At 42.8% G+C, this 22,542-nt stretch overlaps 1 protein-coding gene across 1 annotated transcript in view; it reads right to left on the bottom strand.

The window, feature by feature from the left end:
• The window catches only part of LOC138947663 (uncharacterized), a 73,452-nt gene that overhangs the window by 28,131 nt on the left and 22,779 nt on the right, over window positions 1–22,542 (bottom strand). The window contains exon 2 of the mRNA XM_070319190.1: window positions 8,591–8,798. Coding sequence (XP_070175291.1) covers window positions 8,591–8,795 — 205 coding nt within the window. The 5' untranslated portion in view covers window positions 8,796–8,798. The remainder of the gene's footprint in view (window positions 1–8,590; window positions 8,799–22,542) is intronic.

Raw genomic sequence — 22,542 nt, 5'->3', positions numbered from 1 at the left:
GCGTTGCATTGCGTTCAGTTTCATTCTGTGAGTTTGACAGCTACTTGACTAAATATTGTATTTTCGCCTTACGCGACTTGTTTTATTATTAATATTTGTTGTTTAGAGCCTCTATGCTGGGTGGTGGTGGGTGGTTTGGGCCGGATAGGTACAATATTACGAGTTTTAGCATAACAAAGAAAGAATTTTTTTTTCTTATAGATCCCTTGACTTTGGGGTAGCGCGATTCTGTTGCTACTAGCTTTCCACTAGGAGGAAGCGACCCGAATTTCCCAGCGATGGACAAATATAGTAATGAAAAACAATATTTAAAAAAAATAACAGATCTCATGACTTTGGGATAACGTACGCGACTCTGTTGCTATTCCCTCCGACTCTGACCATCTTGCCAAAGATCACATCACATCAGCTTTTATTTCTTCGTTTCATTTGTCATTATTGGGCCGATGTACTTGCGAATGTCTTGTTAGTGTAAAAATCTCTTCCCACCTAAAAAAAAAAAAAAGTTACAAAAAACATTACATGTTCCAATAATTAACCTTTTGATTTTTTCATTCCAAATTTGGAACGTCAGCAGTCTCTCTGTTTTTGGATGTCCGTTTTTATGCTTAGGCCTAAAAAAAAAAATAGGTGTGGTTACGGTAACCCGACCTACCCTATTTTTTGGGGCCGACCCTATAACTTTTTATTACATTTGTCAAAAAAATACCCAAAACAACAAGTAAACGAGTGCAGATAACGCAATGAAAGCGAAAGCGCCCGAGTCGCACACTTATTTCCCTGTCAAGTAGGTTTAATTTGTACACATTAGAAAAAAAAAGTTTAAAAAAAAAAGTGATTGCCTACCTTCCTACCCTATTTTTTTTGGCTATGTTACCGTAACCACACCTATTATTTTTTTTGGCCTTACGCATATTACATTAAAATGCAAACAGCGGAAAAATCGCATTGCATAAGTATTTGGAATTCGCAGTACACAGCGACCCTACGTTTTGGGTTGCTTACTGATTTACAAGGTGATTACAGTGTTTCTGTTCCTCGATGATTACCACATCTGTGTCCTTGCCCTCTATAGCTCGCCCCTTCTTGTGTCGCCCACTTCCCTGGGAAAGTGCAGCCTTCATTGTCTGTCACAGCTCGTTATCGCCGCCGTTAGTCCTAATGTCCACCTTGTATAGCACGTGCAGCAAGATGGCTCTGACCGCAGCAGCTCCAGTTTGAATAAGACATACAGCTTCACGAGTCACGCATCATGGCTCCGCATGAGCAGCACTGATATGTTGCTTCTTTTTGTTTTAAAGGATTAACACGGATGATGATGATGATGATGATGATGATGATGATGATGATGATGATGACGATGACGATGACGACGACGACGACGACGATGATGATGATGATGATGATGATGATGATGATGATGATGATGATGATGATGATGATGATGATGATGATGATATTAACGACGAAAACAGTTACAATGTGATGGCAGTCTTAAGGTAGCTATGCATACCGAACTACGTTTTCCTCATTTATTGAAGAACAAATATTGTGCACACAATTATTACTTTTAGTCCTCGTTAGAATCATGTGTACGTGCGTCGTCGTCGTCGTCGTCATCATCATCGTCGTCATCGTCGTCGTCATCATCATCATCATCATCATCATCATCATCATCATCATCATCACCAAGAAATGCAAGCTTAGGAAACTTAACTGATAAACGCATTTGTCAAGATGGCGTCACAATTCTGCGCAACGTGCCAGTGCTTAAGTACTTTGCTGCTGTTTGGGGGGTTGTTTGGTTAACGGCAGACCGGGCCACTCACATTGCATAGCTCAGGGGCAGTACCAAAACAGCTCGCAATTTCACTTTGGAAAGGATCGCAACTTTGCTCAAACCGCTGCCTCTTCCGGTTCGTGCAGAGTGGCTTCCCTCTACGACTTCAAGCCTGTCTGCACACGTGACTAAAGTGTTTGCACACGACACGTAATTTAGACACTTTTGACGGATGCCCTTTCGGGCTACAGACAGTCTAAATTTACTTTTCACAAAAAGCCTTCATTCGTTTCTGCCTTTCGTCCTTTCTATCAGTTCACGGACCAGGAATCTAGGCTGTGACCGACACTGGCACTGGTAGTTAACCCGCCTTCTCTGTCAGAAGCAGTGTGGACTTTGGCTAAGAAGCTGAGGTCCTCAAAAAGCCTTCCCACGCACAGTGGACAAAGCTCAGATTCAAGAGACATATATGCAAACTTTTCGACGTCTGTTTCAGTAGGACAGCTAGGCTGGCGACAGGAACCTCCGTCCAGCTGACTCCCTCTAATCATAACAAATGAAGCAGAATCCCCCCCCCCCCCACCCCCACCCCCCACCCCTTACTTCTCCCACGTGTCTCATCACCAACTTCAGCCCTGTGCCCCCTTCCCCACACATTCCCCACAATGACAATGAACGGAAAACATGATGCGTAGTGTCTGGCGCGCGCGCGTGCGGTTTAATCTATCTTCTACGTATCATACTGGTCCAACTCAGGATACAGACTGATTCACGTACGTTCACGGTGCAATTACGTTTTGAAAAAGACAGCCATGAAATAGATAGATGTACCTGTTCTTAGTTGTATGGGAGTCGACAATCAGAAAGTACACAATGTTTCAAGTCCTTTCAAGTTTTGGAACCATTCAAGCACAACAGACCCACTGAACACGCTATCCGGTAGAATCCAAAACAATCCTTAGTCTTACCGCAGAACAATCTTCATCAAATGAGACAAAGCGCTATTTTAGGGTCTGAGAAACAAAGGAAAGTAAGCGCTCTAAATGCATACGACAGTGCAACAAGAGTAAGATGCGGAACAAATCTCCTGGCACATGAGAGAATAACGAGCATTGAAATGAACAAGCGACTTTCATCCCCACCATCTGAGATCTGGCAAGGCTTTAACATAGAAATGAACAAGCGACTTTCATCCCCACCATCTGAGATCTGGCAAGGCTTTAACATAGAAATGAACAAGCGACTTTCATCCCCACCATCTGAGATCTGGCAAGGCTTTAACATAGAAATGAACAAGCGACTGTCATCCCCACCATCTGAGATCTGGCAAGGCTTTAATATAGAAATGAACAAGCGACTTTCATCCCCACCATCTGAGATCTGGCAAGGCTTTAACATAGAAATGAACAAGCGACTGTCATCCCCACCATCTGAGATCTGGCAAGGCTTTAACATAGAAATGAACAAGCGACTGTCATCCCCACCATCTGAGATCTGGCAAGGCTTTAACATAGAAATGAACAAGCGACTGTCATCCCCACCATCTGAGATCTGGCAAGGCTTTAATATAGAAATGAACAAGCGACTTTCATCCCCACCATCTGAGATCTGGCAAGGCTTTAACATAGAAATGAACAAGCGACTTTCATCCCCACCATCTGAGATCTGGCAAGGCTTTAACATAGAAATGAACAAGCGACTGTCATCCCCACCATCTGAGACCTGGCAAGGCTTTAACATAGAAATGAACAAGCGACTGTCATCCCCACCATCTGAGATCTGGCAAGGCTTTAACATAGAAATGAACAAGCGACTGTCATCCCCACCATCTGAGATCTGGCAAGGCTTTAACATAGAAATGAACAAGCGACTGTCATCCCCACCATCTGAGATCTGGCAAGGCTTTAACATAGAAATGAACAAGCGACTGTCATCCCCACCATCTGAGATCTGGCAAGGCTTTAACATAGAAATGAACAAGCGACTGTCATCCCCACCATCTGAGATCTGGCAAGGCTTTAACATAGAAATGAACAAGCGACTTTCATCCCCACCACCTGAGATCTGGCAAGGCTTTAACATAGAAATGAACAAGCGACTGTCATCCCCACCATCTGAGATCTGGCAAGGCTTTAACATAGAAATGAACAAGCGACTGTCATCCCCACCATCTGAGATCTGGCAAGGCTTTAACATAGAAATGAACAAGCGACTGTCATCCCCACCATCTGAGATCTGGCAAGGCTTTAACATAGAAATGAACAAGCGACTGTCATCCCCACCATCTGAGATCTGGCAAGGCTTTAACATAGAAATGAACAAGCGACTTTCATCCCCACCATCTGAGATCTGGCAAGGCTTTAACATAGAAATGAACAAGCGACTTGCATCCCCACCATCTGAGATCTGGCAAGGCTTTAACATAGAAATGAACAAGCGACTGTCATCCCCACCATCTGAGATCTGGCAAGGCTTTAACATAGAAATGAACAAGCGACTTTCATCCCCACCATCTGAGATCTGGCAAGGCTTTAACATAGAAATGAACAAGCGACTGTCATCCCACAAGCGACTGTCATCCCCACCATCTGAGATCTGGCAAGGCTTTAACATAGAAATGAACAAGCGACTGTCATCCCCACCATCTGAGATCTGGCAAGGCTTTAACATAGAAATGAACAAGCGACTGTCATCCCCACCACCTGAGATCTGGCAAGGCTTTAACATAGAAATGAACAAGCGTCTTTCATCCCCACCATCTGAGACCTGGCAAGGCTTTAACATAGAAATGAACAAGCGACTGTCATCCCCACCATCTGAGATCTGGCAAGGCTTTAACATAGAAATGAACAAGCGACTGTCATCCCCACCACCTGAGATCTGGCAAGGCTTTAACATAGAAATGAACAAGCGACTGTCATCCCCACCACCTGAGACCTGGCAAGGCTTTAACATAGAAATGAACAAGCGACTGTCATCCCCACCACCTGAGATCTGGCAAGGCTTTAACATAGAAATGAACAAGCGACTGTCATCCCCACCACCTGAGATCTGGCAAGGCTTTAACATAGAAATGAACAAGCGACTGTCATCCCCACCACCTGAGACCTGGCAAGGCTTTAACATAGAAATGAACAAGCGACTGTCATCCCCACCATCTGAGATCTGGCAAGGCTTTAACATAGAAATGAACAAGCGACTGTCATCCCCACCACCTGAGACCTGGCAAGGCTTTAACATAGAAATGAACAAGCGACTGTCATCCCCACCATCTGAGACCTGGCAAGGCTTTAACATAGAAATGAACAAGCGACTGTCATCCCCACCATCTGAGACCTGGCAAGGCTTTAACATAGAAATGAACAAGCGACTGTCATCCCCACCACCTGAGACCTGGCAAGGCTTTAACATAGAAATGAACAAGCGACTGTCATCCCCACCACCTGAGACCTGGCAAGGCTTTAGCATAGAAAGCAATCAGGTAGTTGATGTGTGGGCTGTGACCAAGTCAAGGGATGGCCTTTCCCGTGTAAAAGAGGATGAAGGTGATTGGTTCGCAACTCTGCGCATGACGTATGCATTTCGAGCGCTTTCTTCCCTTTGTTTCTCAGACCTTACCACAGAACGTTTTCACCCACCCTCCTTCCCGAATCCGCAATCACCCCCCCTGCCACACACACACACACACACACACAGACACACACAGACACACACACACACACACACACACACACAGACACACACAGACACACACAGACACATACACACACACACACACACACACACACACACAGACACACACACACACACACACACACACACACACAGACACACACACACACACACACAGACACACACACACACATACACACACACACACACACACACACACACACACACACACACACACACACACACACACACACAGACACACACACAGACACACACACACACACACACACACACACACACAGTGTTTAAAGCAACAGTCCTACCCGTGACAACAGTTTGGCTCCAAGCTGTGTCCAGGCTTTCACATCTTGACACAAGGCAAAAGGCCATCCCTCAACTTGGACACATAGAAAAACTCAACCATCTGAATGATACCCACGTAAAAGTCTGGTAAGATCATCGGAGACGATGAGCCGAATCGCTTACACGGTACAGACTGCACCTTTAATACTTCTTCTCGGTCACCGACACTCTGCACTGTTTCAATCCTCTCTCTATTTGCAACCCGCATCATCCTTTGCGAAATAGGAGAGAACACAAGTGGATGAAATACTACAAGTAGATAACATTGTTCATTGGCTCTATCGACGCCCGTTTTAACCACTTGCTTCCCTTTATATGATAAACCGTCCATAGATCGTCGTTCTCCCGAACTAACTCCTTAGTATGTCATCGAGAATATAGGATTTTGGGATATCCTTTCATGCGCCTTTCTGCGATTGGTGAATGCATTTCGTATCAATAATGTCGGTCTCGCTTGAAATTATCGCTACTTGATATTGCTTTCCAAACTTATACGAAGTGACCGGGAGCGTACGGTCAGTTACTGAACTAGCCCCGAACAATGAGATATGGAGAAAAGTACACAAATACGAACGGAGAGACTCGGAAACTCGAGTCACCGAGTCGTCGCCACGCTCGAGAACTCAAGTGTAACATTTGAAGTTAAAATCTCCCTCGACTACAGTGCGACAAAATAGCTCAGTCCCCGATTGACGGTGCGCTAGTCCTTACTTTTGTGGTCCCGGGTTTTATTCGCTTCGAAGGCAATTTTATTTTTATTTTGTTCTGAACTCGTAATTCTTGTATTTTATTCATTTGCTTCATTCCAAACGGTTTTCAACTTATTCTTGTTTTCTTAACTCTATATACTTGTATTTTTTCATTTTGATTTATCCCAAAGATTTTGAGTCGTGTATTGAAAATCGAATATTGTGCATGAGTGCCAGTGAACAGCTTTCCCACAATCCCGTATTCTATTTTTAGTAATGGATATTCCTAAGGAAAGGTCAAAGGGCATATGTATCATCGCGTGTCGACTGCTGGTAGTAGTACTTAGCTGCTTCTATTATGATAGGCTTCTGGAGAGAACAAAAGTTATGGCCTGAAATAGTCTATTCCCGAAGTCACAGAGCTTGGTCATAAAAAGGTGACCCTATAAAAGGGTGTCACTGAACCTTGCGAATTCTACGCACAACAGGTTGTCCAGTTGTTTTGGGTATTTTTTGGGGTGTTTTTTACATTTAGTCAAGTTTTGACTAAATGTTTTAACGTAGAGGGGGGAATCGAGACGAGGGTCGTGGTGTATATATATATGTGTGTGTGTGTGTGTGTGTGTGTGTGTGTGTGTGTGTGTGTGTGTGTGTGTGTGTGTCTGTGTGTAGAGCGATTCAGAGAAAACTATTGGACCGATCTTCATGAAACTTGACATGAGAGATCCTGAGTATGGTATCTCCAGAATTTTTTGAATTTTTTTGATAAATGTCTTTGATGACGTCATATCCGGCTTTTCGTGAAAGTTGAGGCGGCACTGTCACTCTCTCATTTTTCAACCAAATTGGTTGAAATTTTGGTCAAGTAATCTTCGACGAAGCCCGGACTTTGGTATTGCATTTCAGCTTGGAGGCTTAAAAATTAATTAATGAGTTTGCTCATTAAAGTTGTCATTAAAATCGATTTTTCGCAAACAGATTTAAAATTGATTGCATCGTATTCTTCATCACATTCTGAATCTAAAAATATATACATATGTTATGTTTACTTTTAAAATGTGATCACAATTAACGAAAATAGATTAATTAGTCTTACGATTAAGATTTAAGAAATCGATCCAAAAATGATTTCATCTTATTCTTTATCATTTCCTGATTCCAAAAACATATAGATATGATAGGTTGTATTCAAAACAAGCTCAGAAAGTTAACAAGAATACAGAAAAGCGCGCTTTCCTGCTTTGCACAATACGCTACCGCGCTAATCTGGCGTGTCAATATCACTACGTTTTGCACGTGGGAGGTGAGCGATTTCCTTCACGCGGGGATTGACGAAGCTGTACTGTCTTGGTGAAAAAATACAGTGCGTTCAGTTTCATCCCGTGAGTTCGACAGCTTGACTAAATGTAGTAATTTCGCCTTACGCGACTTGTTTCTTTGTGCCGCTGCGTCAATGGTTACCCTAGGAATGACCTAAGACTGGCCAAATGAGATGATGTTCCAGATGGAGACAAAAGGCTCCCATACCACCGCTATGGCATGACGGGGCTCGCCCACACTGAAATAGCTGAAATAGCTGTAAGAAGCATGAAGCCGAAACTCTGCAAAGGACAGACTCGGCCAGGCAAGTGGCTGTTAGACGATTGGGGCTGGACAAACGTCAATTAGTGACAAGGTCTGCTGTCATCGTTTGTCAGCATCAGCGGGTGTTGGCTATCGCCTGTTACCCCCACCCGCTGCTTGCCTGACTTTGTCCTCTGACTCTCCACCTTCCTCTCAGTCCTGCACGAACCTACCAGGTTCAAGATAAATCAAGAATCAATCAATCTCCCTGATCCTTTGCTCAGTCTACAGCTGGCTACTGTCATTCTCTACTTGTGTATTGGGGGAGAAAACCTTCGGTGTTTTTCATAAGACCATACAATCCTATGATCGTGTTTGCGGGAAAGATGATATTTTTAAACTCAAAATCGAATGCCATCCTCGTCATAAATTCATGATAGTGTTAAAAAGAGCATGAAGCAAAGTAGGAGAGGGACAAGACAAGAGAGGAAAATGACAAGGACGAGACATCACTGGTACTTACGATTGCCTCCCACCCGTTTAAAAGAGCGTGACCAGAGCATCCTGAGGTTGGCCAGCCTGGGTACCACCCGCTCGCACCTGTCCCGACACAGCGCCGCCCCCGGTGTGGGCCCCAGCATCAGCACCAACACCAGCAGCGTCACCACTCCCTGCCGCACGCTACACGTCACTGCCGGCCACACACTCTCCTCTCCGCGACACGGCATTCCCTGCACACAGGCATGACGTCACACTGTTAATGACGTCTTCACACTCATTGACAATTTTGATTTGACACCAGCAGCGTCCGCATGCCCTGCCGCATGTTACAAGTCTCCGCATACCACACGCTCTCCTCTCCTCTCCGCGATACGGCATTCCGGGCACACATGTATGACGTCATAGGGTTAATGACGTCATCACACAAATTGACAATTTTGATTTGACACCATGCACTACCTAACTGCCCGGCCACAGTCTCTGCACTCTCCGCGACATGCCAATCTCTGCAAAAGTTATTACGTCATTGCACTGCAATAATGAAGACATTAATAGGGGAAGGGCTCCTAATATGGACCACTTTTTGTTTCATGCTGATAAATAGCTTGTTTTCTTGCGAAGAAGTTTCATTTTGTGTTTGGTAGTCCTTCTTTCTTAGGTTAACCGTTAGGCCTAATTAGAGTAAAATAGCTTTGATAGACATTCAGCAAAAATTAAATACAGAAACAATCACAAAGGGTCCATATTAGGAGCCTGGGCGCCTAATATGGACCAGTGAAGCGGCCTTCACGAATCACTGTAAAAAGCCCCCTATATTTCAAAATAACATGATACAACTTAGTGTAATTAAAATATGCTCTAGATTGATCTGTTTCGGGTTGATGAGAGCATTATTTGAAGCACACCAGGAAACTAAAGAAGCTTATCAAAAACAGAGTGAAAATAAGTGAAATTATCAACTTCCACGAAAAGAAGACTTTTCGTTGCATTTTTTTTAAATCTCGAGGGCTAGTTATAGGTTATTACCAGCAAGCTTCTTAATGAATTAATGAAAATAGCCTTTAGCTTTTATTTTCTTCGATTTGTTGAAGGTGGTCCATATTTGGGGACTCGCACATACTTTGAGATTTTGCTATTATTTTTTTGTTTGCAGTAGAAACTCGGGGTCAACACTGCTAAAATGTAACAAATACGGTTTTAGCTGTCATATATAGCCATTTTTGTATGATAAAAGCTTTGGCTGTAGACAGAAACGAGTCCGTTTTAGGCGGCAAATTTAGAGTGAACGCTGCCAAAAGTGAAAAAAGAGAAAAAGCCTAACGGTTTTGAGATTTGTGTTTCTGCAACTGTTTTGACATGTGCAAGTTATCCAGAGAGGGTGAATACAGCGAATAAAACTTTTTTGAGCGCTCTAGCGCCGTTAGTTTGTGGTGGTCCATATTAGGAACCGGTCCATATTAGGAGCCCTTCCCCTACAACATGTTTCTATCTGACACCCGCAGCGATACGGCATTTTCCCTGATACAGTCACGACGTCCCTGTATACATGACGCCACACACAAATATAGGGGAAGAGCTCCTAATATGGACCACTTTTTGTTTCATGCTGATAACTAGCTTGTTTTTTTGCGAAGAAGTTTCATTTTGTTTTTGGTAGTCCTTCTCTCTTTGGTTAACCGTTGGGCCTAATTAGAGTCAAATAGCTCTGATAGACATTCAGCAAAAATTCAATACAGAAAAAAATCACAAATGAACCATATTGGGAGCCTGGGCGCCCAATGTGGACCAGTAAAGAAGCCTTCCCGAATCACTGTAAAAAGCCCCCCTTTACTTCAAAATAACATGATACAACTTAGTGTATAAGTCAGACTAATTAAAATATGCTTTAGATTTATATGTTTCGGGTTGATGAGAGCATTATTTGAAGTACACAAGGAAACTAAAGAAGCTTATCCAAAACAGAGTGAAAATAAGTGAAATTATCAACTACAACCAAAAGAAGACTATTTGATATATTTTTTGGAAATCTCGAGGGCTAGTTATAGGTTTTTTTCATCAAGCTTCTTAATGAATTAATAGCAATAGCCTTTAGCTTTTATTTTTTTCGATTTGTTGACGGTGGTCCATATTAGGTGACTTTGATATTTTGCTATTATTTTTTGTTTGCAGTAGAAACTCGGGGTCAACACTGCTAAAATGTAACAATTACGGTCTTATATAGCAACTTGTGTGTGATAACAGCTTTGGCTGTGGTCAGAAACGAGTCCGTTTTGGGCGGCAAATTTAGAGTGAACGATGCCAAAACGGACCTCAGTGATTGGATGTCTTTAAACAAACTCCAGTTAAATAGTGACAAAACCGAAGTTATGCTGGCCTGTCCCAAGAAATTTCTCAATCACCCTTCTTTTCCTGCCTCTCTCACTGTCAACGAACTACCTATCTCTTTCTCTCCGTCTGTCCGCAGCCTTGGCGTCACTCTCGATCCAACTCTCTCTTTCCAAAAACACATCTCTAACATCTGCAAGTCCGCCTATCTAGAGATGCGCAAGATTAGTTCAGTCCGTCACTACCTCACCACTGATGCAACCAAAACGTTAGTGTGTTCTTTAGTCCTCTCAAAGATAGATTATTGCAATTCTCTCCTGGCCGGTCTCCCTAAGTACCTTTTAGATAGACTTCAAAGGATCCAAAATAACGCTGCCCGCCTGGTCTTCAAATCTTCCAAGTATGAACACGCCACACCCCTTCTTCACTCTCTACACTGGCTGCCTATCACTAAAAGGATCGAATACAAACTCTCCTCTCTTTCTTTTGCCGTCGTTTCTGGTTCTGCCCCAGAATACTTGTCAGAACTCCTCAATCTCTACACCCCCTCTCGTCAGCTTCGCTCTGCCGCCGACACTCGACTCTTCCGACTCCCCACAGTGCAAACAAAGACATGTGGCGAGAGGTCCTTCGCCTATCAAGCCCCTGTGACCTGGAATAGATTACCTCTGCCTCTCAGACACACAGATTCTCTCACTACATTCAAGACAAATCTCAAAACACACCTCTTCCAGCGCAAGTGATTTCCCCTCCAGCATCTCCCCACCCAGCCCATCCTGCCCCACCTCACCCCCTACCTAGTGCCTAAAATAACGCGTATAAACATTTTCTGCGCTTTGTGTCAGCACTGTCTGTGTGTGTGTAAATAGTACTGTTGACACGTTTTTATATAGACGCCTATTGTGGTTCATGTGCTTAGGCTGTGTATTGGATTGTCACTGTATGCCTGCATTATTAGATGTCAGTAATAATTATATGTGCTGATTGTTCTCTTTGCATGCGTGCGTATAGTATGTTGGTTATGTTTGGTTATAGTATGTTTGTTTATGTTTGGTCGTTATTTTTGCCTGTGCGTGTATTGTATGTTTGGTCGTTTTCTTTGCCTGTGCATGTATAGTTTGTTGTTTATGTTTGGTCGGTTTCTTTGCCTGTGCGTGTATAGTATGCTTGGTCGATGTATGTATTGTAAAGCGCTAAGAGTAGACAATTTTCTAGAATAGCGCTATAAAAGTTTGCATTATTATTATTATTATTAAAAAAAAGAAAAAGCCTTACGGTTGTGCGGTTTGTGTTTCTGCAACTGTTTTGACGTGTGCAAGTTATCCAGAGAGGGTGAATACAGCGAATGAAATTGTTTTGAGCGCTCTAGCGCCGTTGGTTTGTCAGAGCAGGAGGTGGTCCATATTAGGAGGCCTTCCCCTAGATCCTTCCACACAACGCAGAGCAGTTTGACACTCAGATCAAGGACAGCCACATACTCTTCTTTATACCACATGTCGTATGACTTCACTACATAGCCTACATGACGTCACATAAAATACAAAGCTTGTTGCCACACTCTCCTAGCCTAAAACGACGGATCACTCAGAAAACACGTGCTCATATTAACGACACGGCATTCACCGCAACAGTCAGGAAATCATTATCACATTAACTGAAGTCAAAGTACATGCTTCACTACCGGCCATGCACTCCCCATTTTGCCACATTCTGTGTAATGATCAAGTCACAACGTTACTATTGTCATACTGCACGCGTCAGTGCCTGTCATTCCGGGCCTTTTTGCTATACGCCCTTCCCCATTTTCCTCATGACGTCAACAAATCAATGATGTCACACCATGCACACACTCTTCTTTGTCACACAAACACCTCTTTGGGACTTGTCTTAACTATCCTCGTTGTGATTTTGCTGTCGCAATGTTCACAAAAGTGTGTCGCAAAGTATTTCATTAAGCCAGCACCCATCAATCTTCATGAAATAAGACTGTATAAACGTGTCTAATCGCGCGCGCAGGAGTGTGTTTGTGTTGTTGTTGTATGAAGTGGGTCAATGACGGTTAAAAACAAAACGTGAGAAAAAACAAACGGGAATCAGATCGTTTCCAGAAGTGCACAGGGTATCTCAAAATAGAGACAACCCAACAAAGAACAGTTTCTATTCCATCTTTCGTTTATTGTTTTAACAACAAATTCTTTTCACAAAACCGATTTATCAACTATTTGAAACATTTCAGACGACAGCTTTGTATGGGCGTTTTTGTTTGTTTTGTTTTGTTTTGGGGCAGCTCCCGTTCACTGTTTACAAAGGAAACAATACACTTTGTGAGTTCTTGTGTCCAGTGTCTGAAATAGTAAACGATACACTTTATGAGTTCTTTTGTCCAGAGTCTGAAATAGAAAACGATACACTTTATGACTTCTTTTGTCCAGAGTCTGAAATAGGAATCGGCAAGAAAACAATGCGTGCACCTCTTGAAGCATCCTGAACTCAGGTCAAAATGAGTTACTTCCCTTCGGGTCTCATTTATTTCCTTCTCTGGAGAGGAAATCGATTTTTTTTATTTTTTTTTTTAACATATTTAGAGCTTTTCGTAATGTGTTATTGATATAAGCAGATTCGCGATCGTCGATAATGATTTTTCATGGTGTTGTGTAATTTTTAAATTACAAAGGAATTGTTATGTAAGACAGTTTCAAGCGAGCTATCTTTCGCGGATGTATTTACTGTGCAAACAACTCTAAATATGGCAAAAGTGTCACGTGATAATCAACTTTGTCACGTGATCATAACAAAATGGCTAAGGAGCGGACGAAACTTTTTCCGTGACCAGTTGGGAGTGATGCAACAATATCACGGTCTCCTTCCCACACCAGTCTCGAAATTTCGACTTGTTTTGACCTTAGAACGATGTCTTTATCATAACTGTGAAGAACAGAACGGAGATCACTGTCGAAGTCGGCCATTCTACAATCACGTTCGTCTTTCGTCTCTTGATCAGAAACATTAGAGAAAAACATATGGGAGATAACTCTGTATTCTTGTTTTGATAGATTTCGGCTTTTAGACACATTCTTTCCATTTACTCCGCGTAGCGATTATCCATCCTGTCAGAGAGACGTGAGCGATAGCGTGGACCGATGATTATCAGAATGGTCTTGAAGAGGAGGCCGTCAAGGCAGGGGGAGACAACATAGTCCAAGAAAAACACAAACACGCCCATAACAAAAAAGACAAAAGAGAGAAAAAAACAGAGACTCTTTGGAAACATGTTGCTATAACGGAGGCTTTTTGTTCCAAAGGGTCCGTCAAACAAGAATGAGAGCGCCCTAATTATATCATTAGCATGTGGAGTAGGGGCCTCGAATAGGGACTTTTTTCATGCTGATAATTAGCTTGTTTTCTTCCGAAAAGGGTCTATTTTGTGCTTGGCAGTTGTTCTTACTGCAAGTAACCGTTATTGTGGTAAAAGAATGGATGAGATTCACCACTGCAGAATGCGCCTAAACATGAGTAATTTGAATTCTGATTTATGCAAACGCCAATTACAGGAAAAACCGCAGTGCACGTGCGGCTATTTGAACGAAACCGCTGACCATTATTTGGTAGATGCTCGCCTGTCCACAATAAATGCACTACCTGTAAATTACAGACATGTTGATATTTTGTTAAATGGTAGCGAAAACTGTCCTCTTCGCACCAATAAGTTTATTTTTGAAACTGTACACTCGTTTATTTGTGAATCTGGTCGGGTTTTTTATTGACTCAGAGCGCATACTCATGTAAACAACCTGACAACCCTTATTTTGTATGCATTCTCCAATTATTTCACTAGCGAACTACTGCTTATCTGCCACTGGATTATAGTTTATGATTTACTATGTTCATTCTCTTTTGTATGCGCTTGCTACTTTCAACTCGCTACATGTCTCTACTGTTCTACCAGATCTCTACCGACACAAATGTATGTAGTTAATCTTACCCATCATATCATTATGATCATAAAAATGTTGTAAAGAGCTTAGAGAATGTCAAAAAGTCGGCATAACTTTGACATGAGCGCGCCAGGGTTTATGTGTCGGCGAGAAATGTGCCTTAGAAAATCAAGAATATGAACCTCCATGTCTTCGGACTCTCTAAAGTTGTACTGAGGGGGTCCTCATAATCGGAAGGTCGAGGGTTCGAATCTCGGCCGCGGCCGCCTGGTGGGTTAAATGTGGAGATTTTTCCGATCTCCCAGGTCAACTTATGTGCAGACCTGCTAGTGGCTTATCCCCCTTCGTGTCTACACGCAAGCACAAGACCAAGTGCGCACGGAAAAGATCCTGTAATCCATGTCAGAGTTCGGTGGGTTATAGAAACACAAACATACCCAGCATGCTTCCTCCGAAAGCGGTGTATGGCTGCCTAAATGGCGGGGTAAAAACGGTCATACACGTAAAAATCCACTCGTGCTAAAAACATGAGTGAACGTGGGAGTCTAAGCCCATGAACGAAGAAGAAGAAGAAGAAGAAGAAGAAGGAGAAGAAGTACAAAGGGGGTCCAATGACCCCTTACAAATTAAAGTTGGGGGTCCAGGAACCCTATAGGTTTAGCATCCGTGAGGAGCCCTGCCCTGCCAAGTGGGCATGCAGCATATGACACCGTCTTCACTGGTGTGCGTGCTAGGTATAAACTCTGTGTCTCTAGACTTTCGCTGGCAACTCGGGATCTTCAACAAGGTGGAACGATTGCGCCCGCTTACAGTAGAAAGCGCAATAATTTTCACAGGCCGTGCCAGGCGTTACAAAAATATGGTGTTGCAACAAACGGCCTCGCCTGGAGGGGGGAGAAGAAAAAGTGATGGCGAACACGCCGTGATGAGGGCATTGTGTGACAGGGACGTGTCCCGTGTGGACCACAACGAACGGCGTGCCCGGGGGAACCCACTTTCTCCACATGCTGTTTTGTCACATGAGAAAGACACCTATTGAAGACCCCCGTCTCCTCCTTGTCCACCCCCCCCCCCCCCCCCACCCCCCCCCCCGTCTCTTCTGTCTTCTGCTCTTTGTCCTGCCCCCCACACACACCCGTAATCTCGTCCTCACTGTCTCCCTTTGTCTCTGTCTCTGTCTCTGTCTCTCTCTCTGTCTGTCTCTCTCTCTGTCTCTCTCTCTGTCTCTCTGTCTCTCTCTCTCTCTCTCTCTCTCTCTCTCTCTCTCTCTCATTTGATGGCGTGTTTTGGTTTGAAGGACAGATTTTAAAAAAAATCCAAGCCTTTAATCTTCATCCCTTGTAAATAAAGTTCAGTGCAGAGGGACAGATAAACAGACATCATCTTGACAGAAAAAGAAGAAGGACATACAGGACTAAGAGAGACAAAACAAAAAACAGACGGACAGATAAACAAAAAACACACGGACAAACAGCAGCTGGGATAAAGACGAGGAGAGACAAAGAAGGTTGTAGTAGAAGGGGTGGACAAATTGAAGGGGCAACAGGCTGAATAAGAAGATACATTTTATTGCAGTGCAAATCGATTTACAATACTGAGATCTACAGATAAACAGAAAGACAGACACATAGAGCAGGAAGAAGAAGAGGAGAACAGACATCACAGAAAAATCAGACAAGTGTAGACATACAGGACTGAGAAGCACAGACAGACAGACGGCGAGACAGACGGCGAGACAGACAGACAGACAGACAGACAGACAGACAGACAGACACGCACACAAACAGCAGCTGGGAAGAAGAAGAGACAAGACAGAGAATAATGGTATTGGCGAGATGTCCAATGTGAAGAGACAAGACAGAGAATAATGGTGTTGGCGAGATGTCCAATGTGAAGAGACAAGACAGAGAATAATGGTGATGGCGAGATGTCCAATGTGAAGGGACAAGACAGAGAATAATGGTGATGGCGAGATGTTCAATGTGAAGAGACAAGACAGAGAATAATGGTGATGGCGAGATGTCCAATGTGAAGAGACAAGACAGAGAATAATGGTGATGGCGAGATGTCCAATGTGAAGAGACAAGACAGAGAATAATGGTGTTGGCGAGATGTCCAATGTGAAGAGACAAGACAGAGAATAATGGTGATGGCGAGATGTCCAATGTGAAGAGACAAGACAGAGAATAATGGGGATGGCAAGATGTTCAATGTGAAGAGACAAGACAGAGAATAATGGTGATGGCGAGATGTTCAATGTGAAGAGACAAGACAGAGAATAATGGTGATGGCGAGATGTCCAATGTGAAGAGACAAGACAGAGAATAATGGTGATGGCGAGATGTTCAATGTGAAGGGACAAGACAGAGAATAATGGTGATGGCGAGATGTCCAATGTGAAGAGACAAGACAGAGAATAATGATGATGGCGAGATGTTCAATGTGAAGAGACAAGACAGAGAATAATGGTGATGGCGAGATGTTCAATGTGAAGGGACAAGACAGAGAATAATGGGGATGGCGAGATGTTCAATGTGAAGAGACAAGACAGAGAATAATGGGGATGGCGAGATGTTCAATGTGAAGAGACAAGACAGAGAATAATGGTGATGGCGAGATGTTCAATGTGAAGAGACAAGACAGAGAATAATGGTGATGGCGAGATGTTCAATGTGAAGAGACAAGACAGAGAATAATGGGGATGGCGAGATGTTCAATGTGAAGAGACAAGACAGAGAATAATGGTGATGGCGAGATGTTCAATGTGAAGGGACAAGACAGAGAATAATGGTGATGGCGAGATGTCCAATGTGAAGGGACAAGACAGAGAATAATGGTGATGGCGAGATGTTCAATGTGAAGAGACAAGACAGAGAATAATGGTGATGGCGAGATGTCCAATGTGAAGGGACAAGAGACTGAACAAGAAGAGCACGCGCACCACGCCGCTCGGCGACTCCCTGTGCATACACTGGTTCCCTCAGGACGCAGCACAAAATGGAAGTCTCGTTAATCGCATCTCCATGCTAATTCCGCAAATTAATCTGCTTTGCTGGCCCCAAAGAAGCCTGATGGTTGTGAGCGGGAAACAAGGAAGATGCACGTGCAAGCGTGAGACGTGAGTATGTGACTGGGGCTTTGTGTACACACACACACACACACACACACACACACACACACACACACACACACACACACACACACACACACACACACACACACACACACTGGCACACACACACAAACAGACACACAAACAGACGCACACACACACACACATACACACACACACACACACACACACACACACACACACACACACACACACACAGCGGGAAACAAGGAAGATGCACGTACAAGTGCAAGATGTGAGTGGATGGGGCGTTGTGCAGAGGTTACAACTGAGACATGTTTCTCTGTCATTACCTCTTGTGTGACACTGAGGACATTTTGTTTTTGTTTCGAAGGAATCATATTATAGGATTTTTTAATCTGAAAATGTACTCACAATTAAAGAAAATTAGAAAATAGTTTTTTAGACACTATATTCGCATGCTTCTACGTAGAAAGTGTGAACTCTAGCAAAGACAAAACTCAGGGTTATGTATTTTAAAAAAAAGTCTCGTGGAGCGATATAAAACATTGCTTTTATCTGTCGGCCTGAAACTAAAAGATCAACTAAAAAAACAGCAAACACCGAGGCTACATTTACTAAGGCTTCGCTAGACCAAGAACAAAGACTGAAACGGGTCCAGCTCGTCTCCGCGAAGCATGCAAACACACGCAGTGCCTATATAACCTATTGTCTTTCATTGTGAGTACATTTTCACAGTAAACATGGCATATCTATATATATTTGGATTCGAGAAATGATAAACACTATACATGAAATCTATTACTTCATTATTAATAGTTTAATTTTAAATAGAATGTTGAAGTTGTTAATGACCAAGCTCATGAATTAATTTTTGAGCTTCCGCGAAGAAATGCAATCCCCTATTCCGGACTTCGTCGAAAATTGCTTGACCAAAATGTCAATCAATAAAAAAAATGTTTAAAAGAGGGCATGCCTCGTCAACTTTCACTATAAGCCGGATATGACGTCATCAAAGACATTTGTCGAAAAAAACAGAAAACAAGTCGCGTAAGGCGAAAATACAACATTTAGTCAAGTAGCTGTCGAACTCACAGAATGAAACTGAACGCAATGCAACGCAGCAATACTCGTAGTATGGTCAGTCCACGGCTCATGGCAAAGGCAGTGAAATTGACAAGAAGAGCGGGGTAGTAGTTGCGCTGAGAAGGATAGCACGCTTTTCTGTACCTCTCTTTGTTTTAACTTTCTGAGCGTGTTTTTAATCCAAACATATCATATCTATATGTTTTTGGAATCAGGAACCGACAAGGAATAAGATGAAAGTGTTTTTAAATTGATTTCGAAAATTTAATTTTGATCATAATTTTTATATTTTTAATTTTCAGAGCTTGTTTTTAATCCAAATATAACATATTTGTATGTTTTTGGAATCAGAAAATGATGGAGAATAAGATGAACGTAAATTTGGATCGTTTTATAAAAATTTTTTTTTTTTACAATTTTCAGACTTTTAATGACCAAAGTCATTAATTAATTTTTAAGCCACCAAGCTGAAATGCAATACCGAAGACCGCGCTTCGTCGGAGATTACTTGTCCAAAATTTCAACCAGTTTGGTTGAAAAATGAGAGCGTGACAGTGCCGCCTCAACTTTCACGAAAAGCCGGATATGACGTCATCAAAGACATTTATCAAAAAAATGAAAAAAACGTCTGAGGATATCATACCCAGAAACTCTCATGTCAAATTTCATAAACATCGGTCCAGTAGTTTAGTCTGAATCGCTCTACACACACACACAGACAGACAGACAGACACACACACACACACACACATACACCACGACCCTCGTCTCGATTCCCCCCTCAACGTTAAAAGATTTAGTCAAAACTTGACTAAATGTAAAAAGAATGGAGATATCATCTAGAAGAGCGACATTGTATGTCAGTTTCATGAAGATCGGTCCATGGTACAACATTTAGTCAAAACAGGACTAAATGTTAAACAAGTCGCGTAAGGCGAAAATACAACATTTAGTCAAGTAGCTGTCGAACTCACAGAATGAAACTGAACGCAACGCAACGCAGCAAGACCGTATACTCGTAGCATCGTCACTCCACCGCCCGTGGCAAAGGCAGTGCCAGTGGAATTGACAAGAAGAGCGGGGTATTCGTTGCGCTGAGAAGGATAGCACGCTTTTCTGTACCTCTCTTCGTTTTAACTTTCTGAGCGTGTTTTTAATCCAAACATATCATATCTATATGTTTTTGGAATCAGGAACCGACAAGGAATAAGATGAAAGTGTTTTTAAATTGATTTCGAAAAAAAAAATTTGATAATAATTTTTATATATTTAATTTTCAGAGCTTGTTGTTAATCCAAATATAACATATTTATATGTTTTTGGAATCAGCAAATGATGGAGAATAAGATGAACGTAAATTTGGATCGTTTTATAAAAAAATATTTTTTTTACAATTTTCAGATTTTTAATGACCAAAGTCATTAATTAATTTTTAAGCCACCAAGCTGAAATGCAATACCGAAGTCCGGGCTTTGTCGAAGATTACTTGACCAAATTTTCAACCAATTTGGTTGAAAAATGAGGGCGTGACAGTGCCGCCTCAACTTTCACGAAAAGCCGGATATGACGTCATCAAAGACATTTATCAAAAAAATGAAAAAAACGTCTGAGGATATCATACCCAGAAACTCTCATGTCAAATTTCATAAAGATCGGCCCAGTAGTTTAGTCTGAATCGCTCTACACACACACACACACACACAGACAGACAGACACACACACACACACACACACGCACATACACCACGACCCTCGTCTCGATTCCCCCCTCTATGTTAAAACATTTAGTCAAAACAGGACTAAATGTTAAAAAAACGAAAAAACAAAAACGTACAAGGCACACACGTGCAACACAACAAGATGACGAGGACAAGGAAGATATGACAGACAAGAAGATGACAAGGACAAGGAAAATATGACAGACCTCCAGCAACACGACAACAACACCTCGAAGACAGGCACGGACAGAGGCGAGAGATGATGAGGGATTCACAAGAGATGACTTCGGGAGCAGCTAGGCTACGTCGAGGATGGAAGGTGTTGCGTGTAGAGATAACGAGGGGGAGTGAGTGTGTGTGTGTGTGTGTGTGTGAGGGGGGGTATTATGAGAGTGGGTTGGGGAGGGGGCTGAAGAGGGTTAACAGAGTTTGATCGGAAGGAATCAGTGTAGGCCCCGAGGGAGGCGCGTGAAATGACAAGACACTCGGGGAGCCCAGAGTGCCCCCCCCCCCCCCCTGCATCATCCTCACACTCTGTCCAACACTCACCATGCTCTGATGCCTACGCCAGTACTCTCCCTCCCCCTCCCCCTCTACCCCTCCTTCTGCCCCCCCAACCACACACACCCAACCGCAGGCACCATCGATTCAAAAATGTGTCCTTACATCCTTACAGTCCTCTGGATCTATCTAGGGACTATAACGGCTGATGCACCATAGGAATTGATATACTTGCCTTCCCATTGTGCTGAACATCGTTTCCAACCAAAAAACATATTATCCCCCGTATTTTACCGGATTAAATCTTAAATTACCGGAAATAAAATGGGGAACCGGTAATATATACCGGCTGATACTTCATTTGAACGATTTATTCCGACAAATATGACACAATTTCTATTAAATGTTTTACAATTGGTTCGATTGGTTGATGTTACAGAAGGGAACGGTTTGGACAAGAGACAGGCCAGGGAAAGTACTTCATTTTTACTAAGGCAACACAATACCAGCTTGAAAAAGACTAGCACAATAACAAATTTAAGAACGATATACAGCACGTGTCTTATAATAGGTCACAAAGCAGGCAACACATAACAAATATTGTCAAACCTTAACAAATATCCTTTCCTTGGATATTTCCTCCTTCGCCGATTATAATGAGTTTGTCTAATGAAAAAGACACAAAAAATCCTCATCCCTCTTCAGCCCCTTCTTAAGCAAACCACCTTTGAAATGCTCAGTGGAAGGAAAAACAAGCTGCGTTCCGTCTTTCAAAGCCACCGCTAATAGCCCGACACATTCTGTTTAACACAGAAAATCACAATCCATCTCATGTTCCTCTTTCGTCTTGGTAAGTCCGCCAGCCATCGCTGCTTACAATTGACTGACTGACTGACTATTAGGGTTTAACGTCCTCTTAGACCAGTTGGCCTATATTGGGACAGGTATTGGTAATATGCTGAAGATATGGTGTGATACTTTGACTCGAACAAGCCCGCTGTGGCTGTCTTCTTCGACACACCAGCATTGGGTTTATGTCGTCAAAGTATCGAAATACGATCATGATAATCAGAGACGAGAGATGGTGCTAGCGTGTCTTCATGTTTTCCAAGCCCTGAGACTTTCGCTGTGAACTTGGGATCTTTTTCGTGAGCATGTGTGCACACGGGGGTGTTCGGACACCGAAGAGAGTCTGCGCACAGTTGACTCCGAGAAATAAATCTCTCGCCGAACGTGGGGTTCGAACTCACGCTGATAGCGACCAACTGGATACAAAGCCAGCGCGCTACCAACTGAGCTACTTCCCCGCCCTTGC

This window comes from Littorina saxatilis, linkage group LG14, assembly GCF_037325665.1.
Source record: "Littorina saxatilis isolate snail1 linkage group LG14, US_GU_Lsax_2.0, whole genome shotgun sequence".
NCBI classification, from domain to species: domain Eukaryota; kingdom Metazoa; phylum Mollusca; class Gastropoda; order Littorinimorpha; family Littorinidae; genus Littorina; species Littorina saxatilis.
Note: the sequence above shows the minus strand (reverse complement) of the source record. Positions and strands in the feature narration are given on the sequence as shown.